Raw genomic sequence first — 24,785 nt, 5'->3', positions numbered from 1 at the left:
ACAAGAGTAACAAGATACTAAAACAAGTTTTGGAGCAAGGATGCTCTATATACGGTGGAATTTTAGAAATATATATTACAGGTGTAATATATATATATTATATATATTATATCTGAAGGTAGGTAACACCAAGTTAAAAGGAACTCGGGTTCAGATCAAAGGCAAAAGGGCATATGCCTTTTATTTAGCCCAAATCTTATCCCACTCTACAATAGCTACGGTCCCCAATGCAACATCTCTTGCTTTAGTCATTTTTTAAATGAAAAAAATCAGTGATGATACTAGTTTGGGACTGGGATTTGAATTAAGAGCTTTGTGCAAAGCAGGTACTCTACAGCTTGAACCACACCTCCAACCCATTTTGCTTTGGTTATTTTGGAGGTGGGATTTTGTGAACTATTTGCCAGGGCTGGCCTCAAACCATGATCCTCTTGATCTCAGTCTCCTAAATAGCTAGGATTACAGGTGTCAGCCACTGGTGTCCAGTTAGAAATATTATGGTGGCTATGTTCCAGCAGGGCTGGAAGAAGAAGAAATTTAAGGGAGAGAAGTTCGGAGAGTGAGGGACAGCTAAATCGGAGCCTTTGGACTGGGGAAAATGCAGGAAGAAGGAACTGAGAACTTAATGGGTTCACTTGAGAGAGTTTATGAAGGGAAAGTGATTGGGGCTTGGTGACCATGAGGGAAATGCAAGCAGGGGAGAGGAATAATTAAGGGGGATGTGATGAGGGTTCTGTACTTCAGTGCCTAGGAGAATAATGGCACCATTGGCTAAAACATGAAAGTTGTTCTGGAAATTTCACTTGAGGCAAAAGAAGGATCTGTTTAGGATTTAGGCATATAGAGCTAGAGGTGTTGGTAGGACATCAGGTGGACATATCCAGCAGACCATTAGAACCAGCCAGGCATTGAGTGTTCCTCAATATAGTTAGCCTCATTATGCCCAACACTTGGCAAAAAATACTGGCCAAAGGGAATATATAGAGATTATGCTAAATAAAATGTTCAATGTGCTTTTCTTCCTATGTAGCCCAGGCTGGCCTTGAACTCTAAATCACCATCTCAGACCTCCTGAGTGCTGGGATTACAGGTGTAATCCATGCTGAGCTGTCTTGCTTACCTGATTCAATATGCCTCATGTCCTCAGAATTTTCATAGCAGGCTTGTGTGCATTGTGTCACTGTGAGGGTGTGATGTGACCAAAGTGCAACTAGTCTAGATAGTAAGAACTAGGTAGAGTCTAGACTTGTACTGAGACTTGCTCTGTGATAGCCGGTCAACCCCTACCCCTTCTAGTGATAGAACCTGGTCTCTGTTTCCTGCATCTCAGTTTGTGATAGGGAAGATGTAAGGATTCTCATGCATGTTTTAGGGACTGTGACATTGACTCCTTTTGTTCAATCCAAGAAAGACCTTGTACTGGAACCTACATCTCAGCAAAATGCTTCCTAATGGATTATGAAGATAAAAGATACAGCCTTCACTCACCTGATTTCATAACTTCTGCTTCCTTTTATTTTCCTTTCTTTTTTTTGGTATTAGGGTTTGAACTCAAGTCATTATGCTTGATAGACAAGCATTCTACCTCTTGAGCCCCAGCCCTAGCAAGTGTAGCCCAGATCTTGAACTCACAACCCTCCTGCCTCATACTTTTCACCTTGTTGTTTACTATAATGGGTCACCATGACTGGCTTCTTCCTTTTGAGGCTGTCTTTCATCTTCCTCTGAAATTTGTTTTCCAAGGATTTAGCATATTAAAAGCAGGGAGTGGAGCAAAGTTTGCTCACTGTTACATGTTCAGCAGGGTTCATCTCCAGGGAGAAAGCTCAACCAACCAGGAGGAAAGTGATCAGGGCAGGGCCTTTGACACCTCTGAGGGCCCAGCCAAGCAAAGCCTATTCATTAAGATAGTGCCAACACACCAGTCTGGACAAAACCAGTCCTAGCTGATTTCCAAGCATCAGCCTGGAAGATGACACCAACATTTTCTGAGGGGCCTAGCCTGCCATTAGGTGACTCAGTGCATTTCCTAGCACTTCAGTCCAGAAGCAGGAAAGCCATGGTCTACAGGAAAGCCATCATTAATCACCTCCCTGCCTGAGATCTCATCAGTTAGAGGACATCTCCAACCAGGGAAGCAGAGTTGTAGAGTTTCTAAAATGTCCCAGGCTACTGGCCTTGGAGTAAGAACTGTTTGGCTTTAAATCCCAGCTCTTCCAGGTCTCATTTACAATATATAAAACAGAGGTAAGAATTCCAGCCTTACAGGCTTGCTGTGAGGATTGAGGGAGGTAAAGTATGAAAAACACTTAGCACAGTGTTTCAGCCTGATAAAGTGTTAATATTCCCCTTTTTAGAGTGTCAGTGTAGTAGTGGGTAATACAGTAGTTGGGTTACTGGAGTTAGACAATTCAGACTAGGTGAACTTGAATCTTAAGCCCACCTCTTTCCAGTTGAGTGATCTTGGGCAACTTGGTCTCTTTTCTCATTTGTACAATGGCGGTAACATATGGGATCATTGTGAGGATGAAATAATGCAGACCAAATGATTGGCACAATTGCTGGTATGTACAACAAAAGTGAGTTATTTTTTCAATCTAGACGTCTTCAGAGTCTAAGGGACTACATGCTATCCTTCTCCGAGCTTCATTGATTTGGGTATCTCTTATAACCCATTTTCCTCAAAAGTGTAACTGGGCTTCCTAGGCTCGCCTTGCTCTCACCTTGAGGCGTGTCGTGCACGTTGTTGTGTCCGTAAATCCCACAAAACCAGCCTAAGAGCACTGATACTAGAATTGCGTTATACATGATACAGCAAAAGTTACTAAAAATTTTAAAACTGCTTTCTTCCTTTAAGTTTCCCTTCCCTGAACACTTGCCCATCCTTAAGTGTCTGGCCTTCTTGAGGTAGTACCCCATCCGCCCAGCTTTCCCCTCCCAGTTTCCTAGGGCATCACTTTGCCTAAAGGTAGTTACACGAGACCCTACCGATCTAGAACACTTACTTGCACGGCAGGAGGCGCATGCGTAGAAGGACACCGCCTGCCTGACGTCAGCGCGTCGGTCTCCGGCCCGCCTCCTGTGACGTCGGCTCCCCACAGCCCCGCTGCGCGCGCCCGCGCACTCCTGCGCATGCTCACGGCTCCGCCCTCCCTGCGTCACAGAATGGCCTCGGACAGCCAGGCAGCTCCTGACGTGTCGGGGAGGAGCCGGGCGCGGAGGACCGTGCAACGGAGCTTTGGGCGGTGGAGGGGAGCGGAGCTGAGCGGCTGGGCGGGCCTGGCCAGGCCAGTGGAGCAGAGACGTCGGTCGAGCCGCGGCGAACATGCGTTTTTGACACATTGGAGGTGAGACAGCCGTGCGGCGCCACTCCCGGGGAGGCCCGAGCCGGGCCGGCGGCGCCGAGGCCTGTTCCTGGGGAGCCTGTCCCGGCCCGGCGGAGCCTCCAACACAGTCCCGGGCCGGGCCAGGACTGGGTTCTGGGGTGGCAACCCTGGGGGCGACAGTTCCAACCGCTCTAACTGTGCTTACCCGGTCCTGGTCCGAGGTGTGGCCCACCAGGGCCACCTGCAAGGGAGGTCGGTGACTTCCAGAGGATGTGCTCCCGTTCTGGGGTGGGGACGGAGGCCGGGACGTGGCACGGTGGACCAGGGCGCTGGTGGCGCAAGGAGTGGCCCAGAGGGACGTTGGCAGCGGCGTGCCCAACCTCCTCCAGCACCCTACCCCCAGTCCCTTTAGCCGCGCGGGTTGTTAGAAACCGGCTTGGATTTTGATCTGTGTCCCCCGGGGGAGGGGGCGAGAGCCGGAGCAGCCCACGTTGGGCTTGGGTTGGCATTCCCGTGACTTACGGCCCCGAACTGCTAGTCGCTCCCTCCCTCTCCCCTCCCCGCCCCTTGGAGCTCCGGAAAGTGTCACCCATGGGCTCGGGTTGCTCGGGTTCGCTTCTTGTTTTTGCTGGTAAGCGAGGAGGTAACCCTGTAAGTTTTGCCAAGGAAGTGAGGGTTCTTTCACTAATTCCCATTTCATTCCCGTAGCGCCTTTGCACATTTCAGAATATTTGCTATCTACGGTTGTGTCGGAGCCTGTTGTCTTTGCTCGCAAAGGGGAAATTGAGCCTAGTTTTGGGGGGGGGGCGGTAATTAAGTGATTTATGCTTGAGTTCACCCAACTGGTGAAGGTTTAGCTTGGCTAACCTCTCTCTCTCTGTCTTTTTGGTGCGATTTTTATACTCTTCACAGCTAGAAAGCAAAGTAGACTATTTGACTTGCCAAAGATATACCTGAAGCTAGTGGACGACTTATTCAATTATTTTTAAGCATACTCACCTAAGAATTGTTCCATTATGAGGAAAGTCTTACTCTGAAGCTTGTTGATGAGTGGCTGGTTATTTTGTCTTGATAAATTATTTTCAATGCACTTAAGAGATAGGGTAATGTTTCTGCTAAACAATAAAGTTGATAGGGGTGAAATGTGCCATTAAGTCACAGAGAGAAGCAAAAGGTCACTGAGTGAGGAGTCTCTTCTGAATTATTATTAAAATTGTTATTTATAAAATGCATAAAGAATAAAGAAAACCTTTAGCTAACCCTGACTAGAGGTTGACCTGATCCACATAGATGTTAGTAAATCTTCTGAAGCTGTAGTTTTCCTTTGACTTGTATTTTTTCTTGCCGGTTCTGGGGTCCAGAACTCAGGGCCTCACACATGCTAGGCAGGCACTCTGTCACTTGAGCCACTCCACCAGCTCTCTTTTGTGATGGGTTTTTTCCAGATAGAGTTTCAAGAACTGCTGGCTTCCAACCACGATCCTCCTGATCTCTGCCTCCTGGGTAGCTAGGATTACAGGCATGAGCCACTGGTGCCTGGGTTATTTTGACTTTTTAGTTTAAATTGGATAGGGAGTGTTTCAAACAAATTAGAAACCTCAGTAAAAACTTAGATCTTGCCTTCATGACATCTACAAAACTTATTTTATTTTCATTTTAAACTATGCTCAGATAAATTAGATTACTAAAGCTTAAATTTACTTCTGATGTAAGTTTATAAGAACTCTGTAAGTAGAGAGATAAGTTTGTTAGGACCAAATGGGAGAGACCATTTTTATGGTTGACTTTGAAATGCTAATTCTGTAAATGCCAGTTTTGAGAGAAGAAAAAGAATTTCAGTTAAAAGGCATGTATTACCTATAGGGAGTTAAAATCTTTGCCAGTCCACTCTACGGTTGTTAACAAGAAGACATAACATATAAAACAAATTTTCTTACCAGTGTACAGAGTAGTTGCCTTGTAAGTAAGGCATTTTGGACTGGTTGGTTTAAACCCAAGTGAGTTAATTGTCAGTTGTTAGATGCCTGAAGGTCATACAGAATATGATAGTGCCTGATGTAAAAGCTGTAATTTTGAGACTCTTATTCCATCCATATGAGACATGGTATTAAGGAAGATTGGAAGAAGCAAATACTTAATTATCTACCTCATTCCATTTTCAAAGACAGTAGATCTACCCATTTAGGCATTTTTTTTAGCAGTATATTTTTCATTACTGGCTACCTTTCTGTAGATTTAATATCTCCAGTTACATAGTTTCAAATACAGACTGAACATACTCTCGCAACGTAATTTGAGGCAAACTGAACACACTGTCTTTACAGACCCTGGAACAGTCTTGTGATTATCTGCTGTGGTAGCACATTTTTGTTATTTGTGAAGAACCTGGTTTAAAAAGGGTAAGTGTGAAAAAATAGAGTAATAAAGCTGGTTAATGCCAGTGAGAAAGCAATAAATAAGAAGTGTGACCACAGAGAAAGAAGTTTTTGCTTAGTTTTTAATCTGGCTCATAAAGGCTATTCCAAAAGAGAAATTTTAGAAATGTTTTCAGTAATGATGGTATCACTGGAATGTGAACATAGCTCCCTTAAGTGATTAATTGTTCAGGAATCATTTGTATGTTTTAATTCTGAAGCGTATTTACTTTGTGGTAAAACTTCAAAGGTCCACTACTGAATTACCATTTTTTTTAATGTAGTGAACATTTATGCTATGTTTACTACATGCTAGGCTTTGTTTCCAGTTCCTTTATGAGTAGTAACTCGATCTTCATAACACAGTCTCTGTTTAGTATTTATTCCCATTTTATAGGTGAGGAAATGGGGCACGGAGTAGTTGAGTAACTTGCCTGAGGGCACCAACTAGTCAGTAGAGATGCCTGATTTTAAACCCAGTTGGTTTGGCTTCAGGATTTGGGCTCTTAACTACTGTGCTATGCTGTTGCTTCTCTGACTTTTTCTTGGTTAAATGCTTTTAATTGGTTTGTTCCAGAAAAGATGGACATTTTAGTAAAAGATTTCTGGAATAGGTTATAATACAGTTTGAAGGGCCAGTTTGAAGGGCCAATACAGTTTCGGGTCAACTTTTCTGTTGACAAGAAAAGTTCTGGGGTTCCATTTTTTTCTATTTGCTGTTATAACCTTTGAGGGGTTTCTTTGATGCTCCTAGGGAGCAGGTGCTCTCTCTGAGAATAGAAACCACAGCGCCCCCTGGAGGATTTCCCCAGTGGCCTAGCATTACAGTGACTTACCAGTCAGACTGTCCCCACACAAGAAAACGTCCTCCCAGGGAACAGAGAAAGTCTGTGTTCTTCTTCTCCTGGGCTACTGAGAACAGACCTCTACCTTTCACCAGATCCTCACACTTTTAGGACATGTGACTCTGGGCCCCATCCTGGCAGGTCCTCCAGACCCTGTGGGGGCAAAGAGAAATTAAGCAACTCCCACAGTAAGATCATGGTTTGCCCAGTTGCAATCCAGTGGGATCACTGAGAGCTTGTACATTCAAAGATGAGGGAAAAGTAGGTGGCTACACAAATGGACTGAAACATGCTGATATGGTCCCTTGTCAAATTACACATGGGGGTGACTGTCTACCATAGAGTGGTTGTTCCAGGTTATTTCAATTTGCAAGAACTGGAGAGAGAGAGAGAGAGAGAGAGAGAGAGAGAGTGTGTGTGTGTGTGTGTGTGTGTGTATTACTTATGGTCAAATAAGCATGGGTCAGAGCAATTTTGTTACCCTGATACTCTGTGGGGAAGGAAGGAGGAAGAAAATAAGCGAACTCTTTGTTTCTTCCTTCCCAAATCCCTTTGGTGATTATATTGAAAACACCAGTCTGGCATTAAATAAAATCTCTGCAGTCTACAAAAAAAAAAAAAAAAAAAGTTGTGGCCAATATTCTGCTCACATAATGCAGCAAGAAAATTTAAGAATCATGTGTGAAATAAAAAATTCTAAAATAATTTTGCTAGAATTATTTGACACCAAAGTAGTTGGATGAAGAGAATTCAAGAGCTAAAACTAGATCCTCACGAGTTTCATGCAAAAAACTACTTAAAACCTGTGTCATCAGGGGACAGTGATGGAAAAGTTGGGTCATTGCATTAAGAATATGTGTCTTTAGGTCACAATTATGTGCCATACATTTCAGACAGCTAGAAGGATTTTGGAAGTTTCACCACAAAGAATTGATAAGTGAGATAAATACATCTAACCTGATTTAAACAGAATTCAATGTGTATATCAAACACCACATGGTACCCATTAACATGTATAGCTTTTATGGGTTTTTTTGTATCAGTAAAAAAAAAAAAAATGCCCCTGTTTAAAAACCAAACCAGATACCAAGTGGATACTTTACAGCATACCCAGAGGTGTAAACAGTGCTGTTCCCCCAGGGATCACTGATTATTTAGGTGTTCTTCAAAGCAATGACTGCCAGTAAGTCCTGTGATTCTCTATACATGGGTCTGAAACAACAAAAAAACCACCCTACTCAGAAAAGTTTCAGAGTGAGCATGTGAAATGTGAATAACATCTATAAATAAAACAATCTTGACTTTATTTGTAGGATTGGTTCCACATTCAAATGCAGTACATTCAAATAAATGTTAGATGTTAAGGAAGGCATCTGACAGTCACTAGGAACTTCTTAAGGGCACTGGCCCATGGACCACACGGTCAGCAATATTTTTGTGTTTTTGGTGGAGCTGGGGTTTGAACTCCGGGCTTCACGCTTAGAAAGCAGGTGCTCTACCATGTGAGTTATATCTCCCATAGTCAGCAATATTATCAAATGCTGCCTAGTCTGAAAGAGTACAGAAAACTCAAGAGACAAATTATTCTACCATTGAATGAAGTGTCCAGCTTCAGAAAGTAGGTACGTAATCTAAGGGCTGTCTAAAGTAAGGAGGCGAGAATATTTAGGGGACTGAGATGGCTGCCAGATGATTATAGGCTAAGAAAGCAAGAAGCATTCACTTTGGATAGACCAAGGCTGAGACATATTATCATCAGAATTTACAGAAATCAGAAAGGGGATAAAAAAAGGAGAATATAAGCTTGTTTACCAAATCCTGGAACCTCACAGCAGAGCAACATATGAAAAAACAAATTCAAGATCAAACATACATAGGAATTCATTGATGACTATAAAGTTATAGAACTTATCCCAGTTGCTTAAAATAATATAAAATCAGTAAATACAATTTTAAATTTGAAATCATTAATTAAAAATGTTTCATTAAAGGACCAGAACTTTCTTATGTTGCTCCCTGTGCCAGGTTTTTTTTTATGGTGCTGGGGATCAAACCCAAGGCCTTGTTCATATTTGGCAAGTGCTCTATCATTTAGCTACATTCATTCCTAGCCCCTATTTTACCAAGGTTTTCAACGGCTCTTTTTCTTTTTCGTGGTGATAATAGTATTTGACCTCAGGGCCTTGTGTTAACTAGGCAAGCACTCTACCACTTGAGCCATGCCTCCAGCCCTTTTTGCTTCAGCTTATTTTTCAGGTGGGTCTTGTGCTTTTGCTGGGGCTGACCTTGGACTGTGATCCTCCTCTTACTTCTGCCTCCCATATAGCTGATATTATAGTTGTGTACCACCACATTAGCTTGGTTTTTGAAATGGGGGTCTTACTAATTTTTTTGCCCTGGCTGGCCTCCAGTGGCCATCTTCCTATCCACCTCCCACATAGCTGGGATTACAGGCATGAGTCCCCACACCCAGCCCCTTAATTGCTCTGTTTTTAGTTGACAGAAGTGTAATGTGTCTTCACTAGAAACTCACATAAGCAGCTTCTCATGTCACATATTATATGGAATTCCCTCTTTTTCTTGGAGCCATCTCTCTGTCTGAGCTACTCTCTGGGCCTAATGAACTAGGCTTCATTCTGGGACTTCTCTTTGTTGCATTCCTGGGTAGGAACCCTGTGTCCTGCATTCTGTTCTATTTCTGTCATGGTTTTCTCTTCTTTTGTAGCTGTTTCCATAAATGTGTGAGAGGTAACCCTGCTGAGGTCTTGTATGAGAAAAAATGTTCCTCACTTCCTGAATTACTTCTTTCCTCTCAGTTTGGTAGGTCCTAGGATTTTCTTATGCATGCTATAGGGTCTTCCATTTGTTTGGTGATTCTTGGTTGCCCACTTCCATTTAAAACTGAAGGACTGGATATGATTGAGTACTGGTATGCAGTGGTTTCTTCAAGATTCTCCCCATAAGTCTCATCGACTTCTTGTTGTTGATGGGGAGCCTGCACAAGTGACAGTGAATATAGGTTGGCAGCATCAGATTGATGATTTTGTGCAACCGGGATATAGGTTTTGTACTCATAATTTAGTATATGGTGGTGCATTGGGAGGTAGAAATAAACTACCCACAAGATTTTTTGCTTACTCAGTTTCTTTCTTTTCTTTGTACTGGGGTTTGAACTCAGGGTCTCAGGCTGACTAGGCACTCTAACACTTGAGCCACTCTGCCAGCCCTTACTCCATTTCTGAAGGAGGAATTCTGATGTTAGTGAAAGAAAGTGGTGCTTTGAAGTAAAGAGGGAGTAGGAATAGGAGTGAAGGAAAGATTATAAATCAGTCCAAGTAGTGTTTATTGAACTTACTATGTTCCACATTTCTGGTGATGTGGAAGACAGACAGATCTATAAATAAGGCAAAGATCCTGTCCTCAAAGGAACTAGCTAGAGAGACTTAACCTTACATTCCTCTTCAACTGATGATGAAGGTAGAGTTAATGCAGAACTTTACTTGTGTCATCGTTAGTCTTCATAACATTTTGCAGAACCATCATTTATTAGATTGTGTAGCAGGAATTGAACATTTGAGCTGCACTTTTTTTCTTTTTTTTTTTTTTTTTGTGGGACTGGGGTTTGAGTTTAGGATTTCAATGCTTGCAAAGCAGGCGCTCTACCACTTGAACCACACCTCCAGTCCATTTTGCTCTGGTTATTTTGGAGATGGGGTCTTGAGAACTAATTGCTTGGGCTGGCCTGGAGCTGTGATCCTCCTGATTGAGCTGCACTTCTACACATAGTTGCCAGTGTTCAAATGGTAGCATCTATCCAAATTTATGGACCCGTGTTCATGAGCTTATAACCAGCTCTTTAGGGTTGGATTGGGGTTATTTACATTTATTTAAATGCAATCACAATTTTGGGGGGGCATCTTGGGAAAGAGCTTACCTAGAGCATTTAAAGGACATAGGAATTGTTGCTTCATCTCTAGATACTACCTTACTTGTCCTGTAATTGTGCCTTTATCTGGATTGTTAAAATATGTCCCTCCCCTGAAGGAGACTGAGGTGGTAAACTCTGAGGTGTTACTGATAGCATATGATGATGCCAGTAAGTACTTTAGATCTTTTGAAAAACAAATATGTCTTGGTGCTGAAGACCCTCATCCCTCTTCATACCTTTCTGCAAATCAAGCTAGTTTCAAATAAGATTACCTATACATCTGGGAAAGTGAAGTGAAAATGGGAAACTGATGGTGGGACAGGATTACAAAATCAGTCAGTATTATTTATTAATCAGTACACATACTTGAAGAAACATAAGTCATCTAGGGTAGCCCAGACCCTCATTAAATGAAGAACTGACGCCCTAAGAGATAAAGCAGTTTGCTTAAGCAATTTCATGGCAGAATTGGAGCTCTAGAACCCCGTTTCAGCAGGGCTGGGATTAACATTTTAAAGTCCTGTCATGCTATAAAGGTATATCCAAGAATAGAATGATATAGACAGTATGTGCTATGGGACGGGTAATCAGTGCCTAACAATATCTGCTACCTACTAGGTACTCAGTAAATGTTTGCAAACATTAGGTGCTGTTTCTGAGCAAGGTGCTATGCTCAGTGCTGGGAAGGGATACAAATATGTCCAGGATTCATCGCTTTCAAAGAACTTTCAGGTTGGTTGATAATTAAAGATAACTGGAAGATTGATTAACAGATGTGAAGGTAATAATAGATAATCAGGAAAGACTTGTTTAAGGAAGAAATATTTGTGCTAGGGTATGGGTCAAGTGGTAGCTTGCTTGCTTAGCATGCTCAAGGCCCTGAGTTTAATCTCAGTACTGCCTCTTTCCCTGACCAAAAAAAAAAAAAAAAAAAAAAGCAGTAGGCAAAAGGAATTAAGCTTATAAAATTAATTTTTGGTTTTATTCCATTAAAAACCACTCTTACATCTCTTTGATATATCCACCCTGAAACTCCAGTTTTCTATTTATTCTTGTCTGTGACTGAGTCCTTGCTATTCAAGAGTGGATTGTGTTAGATGAATTCCAAGTTCTCTACATCTCTAAGGCTTCATTGATTTACTTTTAAAGCTGGTTTTGAGTCCTTGCTGCTCAGTATGGATTAGGTTGAGGCAATTATGGTTTAATTCAGTGTATATTATTGAATATCTACTATTGCATGGTCATTGTGCTGGGACAGAAATAAGAATGGTATACAGCCTAATAGGGGGCACAAAGGTGTAAGCAAATGCATTGTTATATGGTAAGGATATCATTGAAAGATGCATGTGTGTGGGGAGGTAGAGGTAGCCAAGAGCACATCAGATTTTAATGCTCTTCAGGTGAGGGCAAGAAAGGCTTTCTAGAAAAGATGACAGCTTTGTGTTAAGGAAAAATAACTTTCCAAATGCAAGCAATCGAGAGCCATTCCAGGCAGAGAAACCATCCAGACTTGAAGTAGCGTGGTGTGTTAAGACAGTTTTGAATAGTATTAATGGAATATAAAGTAGGATGCTGGAGAAAAGAGTGTTGAAGGAAACAGTCTTTGGTGTTCCATTTGGTCTGATAATCAGTTGGGAGTTTTAGTTAACTAGTTCAAATGCAAGGTTAATTAAATAGATTCCCCTTCCTCTACCTGCCCTAATGCCATGGGAGAAGAACTAAGACAAAAGATCATGGAAGTTGGAGATGAGTGAACCTTTAGAGGAAGCTTTGGACCTAAAAGATAATTAATAGGAAGTTTATAAATGTGGTAGTAGTAAATTGTTGGGAATGTGGTGCCTGATCTTTTGGAAGTGTTGTTCAGTAGGGAAGAGCATGCAGTAGCAGCATCTCTGACATTATGCGTGTTTTGGTCACCTGATTCCCAGAACACCACTTGACCAAAAACCAGCTGCTGGAACTGTGTGCAGGCTGATTTTGTGGGGCGAAGGCACAATCCAGTGCTGTAACTGACAGTGCCCCACTGGCTTTGTACCAAAGGACTTTGTTTATCTGTCTCCTGCCATGACCTCATCAACAATATTGGTTGTCCCTGCGTGGGGCAATGAAGTGCTAATAACTCCCAGAATCTTTCAGATTAACTCCTTCTGAAACGCTGCAGATTAATGTCCCAGATTTTGTACATTTACTTAGATTCCTATGTCTTCTACTATATAACAGTTTATTTTTAATATTTCATAGGCTTTCTTGATCATGGATGGTGAAGATATACCAGATTTTTCAAATTTAAAGGAAGAAACTGCTTATTGGAAGGCACTTTCCTTGAAGTATAAACAAAGGTAATGTTGAAAAGCATATGAAAAATAGGAGAGGGCATTTGGGACATACCATGTCCAGCTTGTACAGTTTTCTTTAAAACATAAAGCTAAATTTAGACTTAGGATTGTGTTTCCAGAAATAGTCATAACATTGCCTGTGCTTAAATAGTATAAAAATGCCATAAATCTTTATATTGTTCAAATTATTAAAATAGGAGGAAACATTAGTGTCATTTATGATTTCTTTTCTCTCCTGTTATGTTTATTACCAGCCTGAGTCCTCTTTAGCTTGCTGTGTATGTACTGGTTTTGCCTCATCATTTGCTCATTTGGAAATTCTTATAACGGACTTTAGTCCTCTTTAGGCATGCATTATTAGTATCTGGAGCCAGCTGACCTTTGAGGGAAGATGATGAACTTCAGGGGTACAGAGCCCTTGATAAAAATCTCAGTTATTTTATTTAGTTGGGAAAACTTATGGATAATAACCCCTTTGCAGCTAAACTTGTTTTAAATTTCTTTTTTTAAAAATGAATCTTTCTGAAATACTTATACATTTTCCTACGAGAGTTAGCCAAGCTTTATCAAACCTCACTGCTTTTTTCATTGTTGTCACTGAGCCAATTATTCTGTTATGCAAGTGGGTATAGGTGGTATGCAACCTTGGCAGGGGATCTTCATTTGTGTGTGTGTGTGTGTGTGTGTGTGTGTGTGTGTGTGTGTGTGTGTGTCTATGTGTGTTACAGATGCTTTTAAGGATAGGAAGCTTATGGCCTCTTCTCAGAATGTCTTTATTAAGTTAAATTAATGAGTTATTTAATTAATTTTGGTGGTATTGGGGTTTGAACTCAGGGCCTCACACTTGGCTACCACTTGAACTATTCTTCCAGTCCTTTTTTTTCGTGTTGGGTATTTGGATCTCTTGAACCATTTGCCCAGGCTGGCCTTGAACTTCCATCTTCCTGATCTCTGCCTCCCGAGTAGTTAGGATTACAGGCAAGAACCTGGCCTCAGAATGTTTTTAAATGAATAAAATTAAATAATAGAATTAAAGAGGAAACTAATTAAATTAAAAATAGTTAACTAAATATTAAGCTAACTTGTGGTGTTAAAATAATGTATTATTTGTGCATTAAATAAAAAAGATCTGGGAGGAGTGTAATAACTACCTAATTTAGAATTAGTGATGAGAATAAATGATATTTAGAGATATCTGTACCAACTACTGATATGTGAGCTTGTCTGTGATTTCTATTAAGCAGAATTGAAAGTGAGTCACAATTTAAGTAACTTTAGTGAAAATAAAGATGCACTCTTCCCTTCTGTCATTTAAGTTCCGTGGAGGAAAAGCTAGTGGTATTAACTATATAGGCTTATGTTTCATAAACACTGTAATCACTGATTTGTGAGTTTTTCGTGGGCTTACAACTCATTTTGTCTAATCCTGAAAATTCTAAGTAAATACAAAAGTTTACCATTTTTTATGACAGCATTAGATTTCAGGCAGAAATTATTGAGTTGATACATAATTATTTTGATGATGATCTTGTGATTCTAACTATTTCGTCATCTTTCCCATTTTGTTTCTGACTAGCTTTCAGGAAGCTCGGGATGAGCTAGTTGAATTCCAGGAAGGAAGCAGAGAATTAGAAGCAGAATTGGAGGCACAGTTAGTACAGGCTGAACAAAGAAATAGAGACCTGCAAGCTGATAACCAAAGACTGAAATATGAAGTGGAGGCATTAAAGGTAACTGTGGCAGTTGAAGCTACTGCAGTGGGCATAGTACTGGCTAATATACTGTTAAATGAGATACATATTTTTCAATTGGTGCTTAAGAGCAACAGGCAACCAAAGAATATAAAAGAAAGGCTTAAGGTGAAATTTTTGAGATGGTTTTACTGTGCTGCCTAGGCTAGCCTTTTTTTTTTTCAAATGGGACTGGGGTTTGAATTTGGGGCTTTGCATACTTGGAAAGCAGGTACTCTACCATTTGATCTACACCTCAGTCCATTTTTCACTGGTTATTTTGGAGATGGGGTCTTGTGAACTATTTGCTAGGCTGACCTTGAACCTCTGTCCTCCTGGTCCCAGCTTCCCAATATCTAGGATTATAGGTGTGAGCCACTGGTGCCTGGTTTAGGCTGGCCTTGAACTCATGTTACTCCTGCCTCAGCCTCCCAAGTGCTGGGATTATGGGCATTTAGGGTGAACTTTTTTTTTTTTTAAGTGGTGCTGAGCATTGAACCCAGGACTGTTTGCAAGTTAGGCAAGTTCTTTGCCACTTGAGCTACGCCCCAACCTTCATTCAGGAACTTTATGGCTGTCAGTTTTCTAGCTATAATGTTCCTACTTGTATTATCTTATAGCTCTTATAATTTTCAAGAACTATCTGATTATCTTGACAAATTGTTTGCCTCGTTGTTTAGTACTTTAAAATTTTATTTATGTGAATTACATTTATTTCATTATTGTTCATAATTGCTTCAGTTTTGCAATTTAATTTGGGTTAGAAATTTCCCTTCAAAATGGAATTTTTAGAAGTAAAAGAATTAACCCTTTTCTGTGCTCTTCCTCATCTGCCATAGCCAAATGCTCAGGAGTATTTCTGAAGGGAGTGGTAGGTTTATGCAAGGAGGAGGGCAGGTAAGGGGTAAGAGACTTGAATGTCTTCCATGCTTACCCTGAGTGGGCTGCACTCAGCTTGAGAACATAGAGGTTCCCCACCAAGTTTGAGGATATTGAGGCAAGGATTTCATTATTTTACTTCTTTTCAGAGAGATCATTATTAGATTTCTTTCTGAGAGAATGGTCAGCTGTCTAAATTTTATATGAGTTAAGGTACTTAGAATGAATGTGTCCATTTCGTAGTTTTTTATTTTTTCAGTATTGTAAAAAAGGAGAGGGAGGAGTACCATCAACTCAGATTGAGGGACAATTTCTTCAACCTTTTTTTTTCTTTAACTTCTTTTATTAAAAAGAAGACTATGTGTGTTGTGTATAAGTGTATGAAAGTAGAACAATGAAACCTGCTGAAATTGTACTAAGAAGGGGGGAGAGAGATGAGGGAGAATGATAGAGGGGAGCATCTAATTAAGATACATTGTAAGTATATATGTCAAAATGAAACCACCTTGTACAGTTAATATGTGTTAATAATAAAAAAAACCCCCAACCAAACAAAAGAAGACTATATATTGACAAGCACATTTTTTTCTTCTGTATGCTTATGTCTTCAGGAGAAACTAGAACATCAATACGCCCAGAGCTACAAGCAGGTCTCAGTATTAGAAGATGATTTAAGTCAGACCCGGGCCATTAAGGAGCAGTTGCATAAGTATGTGAGAGAGCTGGAGCAGGCCAATGATGACCTGGAGCGAGCAAAAAGGTAAAAGTGGTGTGCCTGTTGTGAGAATAATCAGTGATTAAGATTACTTCTCACCTAGATCTTAGGACAGAACTCTTCCCTTTGCTATTTTATGTTATCTGTAACTCATTGGATTGAAAGGGACCAAAAATCCTTGTTTCCCTAGATAGTGTCCTCCCAAGTTTTTCTTTTAATTTTTACTTTTTCTTCTTTCATGCACTGTTGTTTTCATGGTCCAGTTTTTTCTTTAAGATGTGTCTCACATATCCCTCTATCTTCTCTCTGTATTCGTAGTACTACCACACTTTCTGTAGGTCCTCATATCTTAAACCTGGATTCTGCAGTTATCTTCTAGTGAATCTGTCTTTATATTTTGATTCTTTTTCATTTTCTTTTGCTTTAATATTGAACAATGGATTTCCCCCAAATACTGCTTTCATTGCAGATTTCCTGAATAACCTACAGTGGCTTGTTATTACTATTGCAAGTTTTCATGTCTCTGTAATTAGTTGTTTCTTAGTCAGGCCAAATCTCATTCCTATTACTTTACAATTATTGCCTGGTATTTCTTTCCTTAATATTTATCAAGTGACACATAAGTGATTGATATGATGCTGGGGTTGAGGATATAGAGCTATGCTGGTCACTGTGCTAGGGGCTGACAGATAAGAACATTCACTATGACAAATGCTCTAGTAAAAAGAATGCACTGGCTACTCCAGGGCATGGAGGAGGGAGCAGCCAGAGCACCTGTGGTAACTTGGGAAGCCTTTGCAGATGTTGGAGCTGAGTCAGCAAGGAGGAAGAGAAGTTGACCAAGTGAAGAGACAGGTGCAGAGGCAGGGAGGCAGGAAGGTGCTTGAGGTATTTGATAGTTTACTTTGATTGACAGGTCTGGGATAGCATGGCTGAACAGGTGAGACTGGAAGATGCTTGGGGCCAGGTTGTGAAGAACCTGTGTGCTATGTTTGAGAGTCACTCTATAAGCAATGGGAGCACTTTAAGATTTTTTTTTTTTGAATAAAGGAATAATACCAGATTTTGATTTGAGAAGATAATACTGAGGAATTGGAGGTAGGGTGGAGATATGAAGACCATTAAGGATTAATTCAGATAACAGATGAAGAATTGAGGCAGAAAATTGCAGAAAGTTGGGGCAATTGAGAGACATTTTGGCAGTTGATAGGAACTGATAGAATTGAAGATGGCATTCAGAGTTCTAACAGGTTAAAAAATTTTATTTCTGTAGCAAATAGCACAGAGTGGAAGGGGCCCAGGTTAGTGCATATTAATGTTTTTTGAATGGTAACATCATTCTCTTTGAACATGCACCCCAGGTCAGGAATGGAAGGAGATGAAGTGTTTCCTTTTATAGTAGCTATATCCGCATGTTATTTATTTGGTTTATGGTTTCTTCTTTTTTTCTTTTTTTTCAGGGCAACAATAGTTTCACTGGAAGACTTTGAACAAAGGCTAAATCAGGCCATTGAAAGAAATGCATTTTTAGAAAGTGAACTTGATGAAAAGGAATCTTTGTTGGTCTCTGTACAGAGGTTAAAGGATGAAGCAAGAGGTGAGGCTTATAACTTAGAGAATATTTATCCTTTACCTTGATGAGCCTAAGTTAGAGTAAGCTCAAGAATCAACTTCTTTTACCTTTACATTTTAAATTTTTTGCAGTGCTGGGGATCAAACCTGGGGCTTTGTGCATGCTAGGCAAGTGCTCTAACACTGAGCTCCATCCCCAGCCTTCAATTTCTTTCAAACTATAGGTTTACATACTTTTGCAAACACTGTGATACAGTTGAAAATTCCTATCCCATTGCTCTTTAATTTGTAGTTCTTTGATTCCTACTGTGGTGAAACTTTTTCCCCCCCCAATATTTATTTTTTGCAGTACTGGGGTTTGAACTCAGGGCCTCATGCTTGCTGGGCAAGCACTCTACCACTTGAACCATGCCCCAGCCCTTTTTCCAATCTTAATTGATCATTTTACAGATTGTTTTTTCATGCCTTTTTTTCTCTCCCCTTCCAGGGGGTAATATAATCATCTGAAGAGCTTTTCATAATTTGTATAGTGTATAAAATAATGACTTTTTTCTTTTATTGTCATAATATTATTGTACTGGGGATTCATTGTGACAGTCACAAAAGTGCTTGCAATATATCTTAAATTTGCCTCCTCCATCATTCTCCTTTATCTCCTTCTCCTCATTCTTAGAATAGTTTCAACAAATCTCATTTTCCCATTTTCATACATGAGTACATAATATTACCACTATATTTACCCTCCTACACCCTTTCCTTATATCCTTCCTCCTCCCACTGGTACCAACCCCCATACAGGACCTGTTTTACCTTTCTGTCCTCTGTTTTTGAAAAAAGACATTTTTGTTTGTTTTAAAATAATAACTTTTTAGGGTTGGAGCTATGACTCAAGCGGTAGTGTGCTTGCTTTGCAAGTGTAAAGTCTTGACTTTATACTCAGACTTGGCAAAAACAAACAAAAAACCAACTCTTTTTATCTTATTTATTTTTGGTGTTACTGGGGTTTGAACTCAGGGCCTTGTGCTTACTAGGCAAATACTCTACCATTTGAACCACACCTCCAGCCCTATCTTATTTATTTATAATTGTGGTATAAAACACATGACATTGCATTTACCATCTTAACTACTTTTAAATGTATTGTTTAGTAGTGGTAAATGTACTCACATTGTTGGGTTAAAGATCTGTAAAATGTTTTCATCTTGCAAAACTGAAACTATATAAGCCATTAAATAGCAACTCCCTAACCCATCTTACCCCCAGTTTGCCCCCAACTCCTGGAACCACAGTTCTGCTTTCTGTTTCTATGACTTTGACTACTTAAATGTGGAATCATACAGTATTTATCTCTTTGTGTGACTAGCTTATTTCATTTTGCACAATGAAATTTATGACAGGTACTGGGGTTTGTGGGGTTTGAACTCAGGGCCTCACTCTTGCTAGGCAAGCACTCTACCACTTAAGCCACTCTGCCAGCCCCCAAGGATTTTCGTCTTAAAGACTAAATAATATTCCATTGCATGTATCCATGTTTTTTATTAACTTATTCATGGATGGGCATTGGGTTGCTTGTATCTCTGGGCTATTATGAATAATGTTGCTGTGAACACAGGTGTGCAGATAGCTCGTTATGATCCTGTTTTCAATTCTTTGATCACAGAAGTGGATAACCTTGTTTTTGTTTTTTTTTTTTTAGCATAAGCAAATATTCTGTAGGTTAGTTGAAAAGAAAACACTAGGGCTGGTGAAGTGGCTGAAGTGGTAGAGTACCTGCCTTGCAAGCATGAGGCCCTGAGTTCAGTATCACCAGTTAAAAATTTAGTATTTGAAGGCAAGAAAAATTTTATACTGTTGTGAGTACTTCTTTTTAAGCAAAATATTTCATAGTGATGATTACGAAAAATCCAACCCTTTAAAAGTTATAACACTGCTCTTCATTTACTGGGGTTTGAACTTAGGGCCTCACGCTTGCTAAGAAGGTGCTCTACCAGCCTTTCATTGATTTTTGCAGTAATCCTGAAACTACATCATTTCAAAATGTGAAAGCAAATGAGTTGGTAAAGGATATTTATTTTGGTGTCATACAGGCTCACTATGAGTTCTGTTTTTGACTTTGCCCTGTTTCTTTTTACATTTGGGCACAGTAACTGTTCTGTGAGTTTATAGCATTTTTAAATTCTAAAGATATCACTCAGATTGTAGGATTGTCATTTTTATTCCTCTTAAAATGAACATTACTGAACAGGAAATTTGTGGGGGCTGGAGGAGTGGCTCAAGTGGTAGAGCGCCTGCCTAGCAAGCATGAGAACCTGAGTTCAAACCCCTGTATTGCCAAAAAAAAAAAAAAAAAAAAAGCAAAAAACTTTCCTGTTGGAGGTGTGGCTTAAATAGTAAATTCATTTTTGAGAAGTAGTACTTTAGGAAGAATGTCATAATGACATTTCAGGTATGACTTTGCTTGATGTAGTTGCTCCCTCTAGTGAGTATTCCTGCCTTTCTTTGCAACATTGCAGATTTAAGACAAGAGCTAGCAGTTCGGGAAAGACAACAGGAAGTGACCCGAAAGTCAGCTCCCAGTTCTCCGACTCTAGACTGTGAGAAGATGGATTCTGCTGTACAGGCTTCACTGTCCTTACCAGCGACTCCTGTTGGCAAAGGAACAGAAAACAGTTTTCCATCACCAAAAGGTCTGTTGTGCTTTTCTTTTTAAGGCTGTGTAAGATTATCAGTTTAAGAGAATTTGTTGATGCAGCAGGAGTTGCTAAGGTTTAACCAGTTTAAAAGTCTGCAGTTAAAAAGTTGGTTTAGGGCTAGGAATGTAGTTCAGTAGTAGAGCATTTGCCTAGCACACGTACAGCCCTGAATTCCATCCCAAGCACCAAAGAAAACAAAACAAAAGGGCTGGAATGATGGTGTACACCCAGAATCCCAGCACTGGAGAGGCTAAGGAAGGGTTCTTGAGTTCAAGGCCAGCTTAAGCTACATAGCAAGACACTGTATTAACAAACAACAACAAAAAAGTTGGTTTAGTTTAGTGCTACATGAGGCAGAAGAAAGAATTGTTTTTCTGGGTCATTTATACCTAGGAAAACAGGGAGGTGATGCCTACATTTAAGACACCTTAATTGAGATTTTAAAAAGTTGTAAGTTTTTAAGGAAAGTTATTTTCTTTTCGTTGTAGCAGTAATACATATTCATGTAGATATTTTGTGGTGCTAGGGATCAAAGTGAGGGCCTTGCACATGTTAGGCAAGAACTCTTATCACTGAACTACATCCCCAACATCATGTAGAAAAATTTGAAAACACAGAAAGAAAAAACAAAGTAAAAACCATCTGTAATCTTACCACTTAAAGATCCCTAAAATTTTGAGTTTTTTCCCTACTGTGTGTGCTTGTGTGTGTTTGTATACATCTCCTTATCACACATAAATTTTAAATCATACTTAAATACAGTTTTATTTCTTATTTTTGCCACTTACCATATCATGGAAAACTAGAGGCCTTTATACACAGGTATGAAGAAAAACTTTGAGTTACCACTCAGATTCATATAAGGCTGGCTTAGACAGATGTACCCATTCTGTTCCATACTTCAGGAGCTGTTATAAAAGGTGACATTCAGGATAATAGATGAGTGCTACATTAAGAAGGCTATTTTTTTTTTTTTGCTGTCAATGTATTTTTAAATGCAGAAAAGAAGAAAACCTTCAAATATAATTCCAAAGTTTTCAATTCCAGTTTTAGCTTTTGTAGTTTGTAGATCATAGCTTAGCTATCCTCACATCCCTGTGCTTCTTTCACTCCAAACTGAAGCTGTCCTCCTGCCCCCTCTTAAAATACAGGGTTTTATCTTTCAGAGAGATAAGACAAGGTTGCTATCTGGGCAATTAGTACAGGTAGCTCTCTGTATCTGTTCTGCTCAATACAGTAGCCTAGTCACGTGTGACTTTTCAGATTTGTGTTAATTGAAATGAAATACAGGGTAAATTCAGTTTCTTAGTTGCATTTAGCCACATTTCAGGTGATCAGCTTGTTTGGGACTTAGTATTAGGTGAAGTTAATAGAGTGTGTGACTAGTTACTAACTATACTAGTATGTGGTAAGTTTGCTGCTGTGGACATGAAAGGCAATGTATAGATTATAGCAGTCATTAGAAGTTCTCACTGTCAGTTTTTGAAGACTTCACAGTTACTGAACTGAAAACCAATAGTGTTTTACTTTTACACTGTTAGAATTTTGCAGCTAAGTTCTGTTTTTTTTTTTTTTTTTTTTGTGGTACTGGAGTTTGAACTCAGGGCCTGCACCTTGAGCCACTCCACCAGCCCTTTTTGTGATGGTTTTTGTTTGAGTTAGGGTCGCGAGAACTGTTTGCCTGGGTTGGATTCGAATCATGATCCTTCTGATCTTTGTCTCCTGAGTAGCTAGGATTACAGCATGCTAGGCAAGTGCTCTTCCTCTTGAACCACGCCTCTAGCCCTGAAAATTCTTTAGTTGTTCACTGATCACCCCAAATATAGTGTACATTCTTCTATAGCCCATTGAAGTTTTCATTAAGGGACTTGGGGAGTCAACAGGACATAGAGCCTGCTTTTGCATAGAATGAGATGTCAACCCTAAAGAAGTAATATTCATCCAAATAGATATATTTTTAGACTGGAACTGATTGCAGAAACTTTGTCTAGCATGAAAGCTTCCATGTCTTGGATCCCTGCAGTTTCATAGAGTAAAAGTCAGCACAGAAATGATGAAGAGCTGATCTCTGTGAAGTGGCCTCTCTTTTCATTTTTTCTTATTTGTACAGTGGTTGTTTTCAAAAAGTGTTTAAGACAACTTACCTCAAAAGCACAGATTTAATGGTACCTAAAATACAAAAATTGAGAGTAGGGAAAAATGAGATTCTGAATTCTCTGCCAAGAAAAATGTAGCCATTTCTTTATATCACATTGAGAACTTGTTATATGCCATGCATTATTTAGATGCTGGAGATCTAGTGCTGAGTAACACAAAAGTCTTACCTGCAGTGAGGTTATAGTCTAGAGAAGAAGGAATGCAAAACGCCCAGTGTATTTTAGTTGCTCATCAGCATTCTGTAGAAAATGAACAGGTAAAAAAATAAGAGCTAGTTCTTTTATTGAGTACTTACTTACCATGCGGTAGACATTTTTAAAGTGTATTAATTAACAACATTATGAGTACTGCTTGTGCCTTCTTATGAGTAACTTGACAATGTCACAGCTACTAAATTGCAGAATTGAACTGGTATACAGCTATTTAGTTCAAGAGCTCTTAGTATTATGCCATACTGTCTCTTAAAATTGAAGACATGTACATGACTGAAAACCCTCCCTACATATTAATATTGATGTTAAGTTATTCTGAGATAGTAAATGTTGTGAGAATAGTGAAGAAAAGTTTGAAATAGGCTAATAACAAGAAGGGCTTGCCTTTTGAGATTCTAAAATACATTTTAACACCAATAACTAGAGTAGCATGCTTAAAATACATGTATGGAAACATTTCATGGTACTCCATATATATGTCATAAATGAAAGAAAGTAGCATAGTTATGATGAAATAGACTAATAATTCAGTGACGCTGAAGATATTCAAATACAGGTACATTAAGTGATCTAGGCTTTTTTTTTTTTTTGGCTTGTGCTGGGGATGAGTCCAGGGCCTCACATGTGCTAGGCAAGCACACCATTCCCCTAACCCTTAAATGATGTCAGTGTAAAAAAAGACTTAGGAAAATATGGGGACCTTTTTATAATATTGAGATGGGGGAGCCAAAGGTTTCCCCCTTCAAAGCACAAAGTTTAAGAGAGAAATGTCCTGAGAGATATAACAGAAAAGAGAATAGTCATAATGTATAGCACCCTTGTAGACTGATTAAAGACAACCAAGTAGAAGATACAAAAAAAAAAAAAAAAGCCAAAACATAAAAACCCACATGATTTCCAGAAGAGGAAATTTAAACAAGCAGTTATTTCAGCAGTAGAAACTATCAAATTGCTTTAAAAAAAACCCCAAAACTAAAAAGGTTAATATCTCAATGTTTTTAGGAGTGCTACCATGCAGATTACAGATATTGGCATTTTTTAATGGAACACTGGCAGTTTGTGTTAAAGTGAAGAAAGGGCACCCCTCTGACCTAGAAGTTTTATTTTTAGGAACCTTCTCTCGAAATACTTGTCTAGATGTCTAAAGATCTGTGTCCTTATAACATTATTTATCGTAATGAAAAATTGAAAGTCTACCATCAATTGTTATCCACCAATATGATGTATACAGTTATGTTTTATATAAAACACATATATATACACACATATATTTATATGTAGTTTGGAGAGTGGTTAAACTTGCTTATGATATCTCTATATTCATAGTGTGAAAGTTGATTTTGCATTGAGTGTACTCTTCTTTGTAATATCAACAATAAAACCCAAATGTAAAGGGAGCTGCTAATGTCATCACTCGTCTTTTCTTTTTCTTTAGCTATACCAAATGGTTTTGGAACCAGTCCACTAACTCCTTCTGCTAGGATATCAGCACTAAACATTGTGGGGGATCTCTTACGGAAAGTAGGGGTAAGCATTCAATTATTTATCACTAAGTGTTTCCACTGCTGAGGTAGTTTTTAATTGTTTTTCATTTGAAGTGAGGAAAGAAAAAAAGGATACCTTTCTGTATGAGAAGGATAAGCATCCAGTGAAGAGCAGAGACTAGTTCAGATACACACCTCCAGCACTGCACTTGTGGTGCCTCTGCAGGTTACCACTTGGCATTCTTCCTGTTTCCCGTTGCTGTCTACAGTGTGATGCCTCCAAGGCCTGCTGTGTGTCTTTGGGCTCCCTCTAATCCTGTTTTTTGCCTTATCTCTCCCATCCCCTCTCACCTTTTATTTTGTGAGATGCTAACATTTGGCTCAGGGCCTGACCACTCTGTGTCTTACTGCTCTTGGACTACCTAACTTCAGTGCCTTCTCCTTGGCTCTAGTCTTGTATCCAGAACAGTTTGGCTTTTGAAATATTAAACTTT

General features: G+C 39.5%; 1 protein-coding gene across 3 annotated transcripts in view; it reads left to right on the top strand.

The window, feature by feature from the left end:
- Ndel1 (nudE neurodevelopment protein 1 like 1) overlaps positions 1–24,785 on the top strand; it is a 52,531-nt gene that overhangs the window by 14,854 nt on the left and 12,892 nt on the right. For 2 of the 3 annotated variants that reach the window (XM_020175525.2, XM_020175527.2), the window contains exons 1-7: positions 3,215–3,347; positions 12,755–12,852; positions 14,426–14,579; positions 16,070–16,218; positions 17,634–17,770; positions 20,259–20,432; positions 24,243–24,334. In XM_020175525.2, coding sequence (XP_020031114.1) covers positions 12,767–12,852; positions 14,426–14,579; positions 16,070–16,218; positions 17,634–17,770; positions 20,259–20,432; positions 24,243–24,334 — 792 coding nt within the window. In that variant the 5' untranslated portion in view covers positions 3,215–3,347; positions 12,755–12,766. Of the gene's footprint in view, positions 1–3,214; positions 3,348–12,754; positions 12,853–14,425; positions 14,580–16,069; positions 16,219–17,633; positions 17,771–20,258; positions 20,433–24,242; positions 24,335–24,785 lie in introns of those variants that run through there. The other variant, XM_020175526.2, reaches the window with a different exon arrangement.

Source organism: Castor canadensis, chromosome 11 (genome assembly GCF_047511655.1).
Source record: "Castor canadensis chromosome 11, mCasCan1.hap1v2, whole genome shotgun sequence".
In the NCBI taxonomy this organism is placed as follows: Eukaryota; Metazoa; Chordata; class Mammalia; order Rodentia; family Castoridae; genus Castor; species Castor canadensis.
This window is presented reverse-complemented; position numbering and strand designations above follow the sequence as displayed.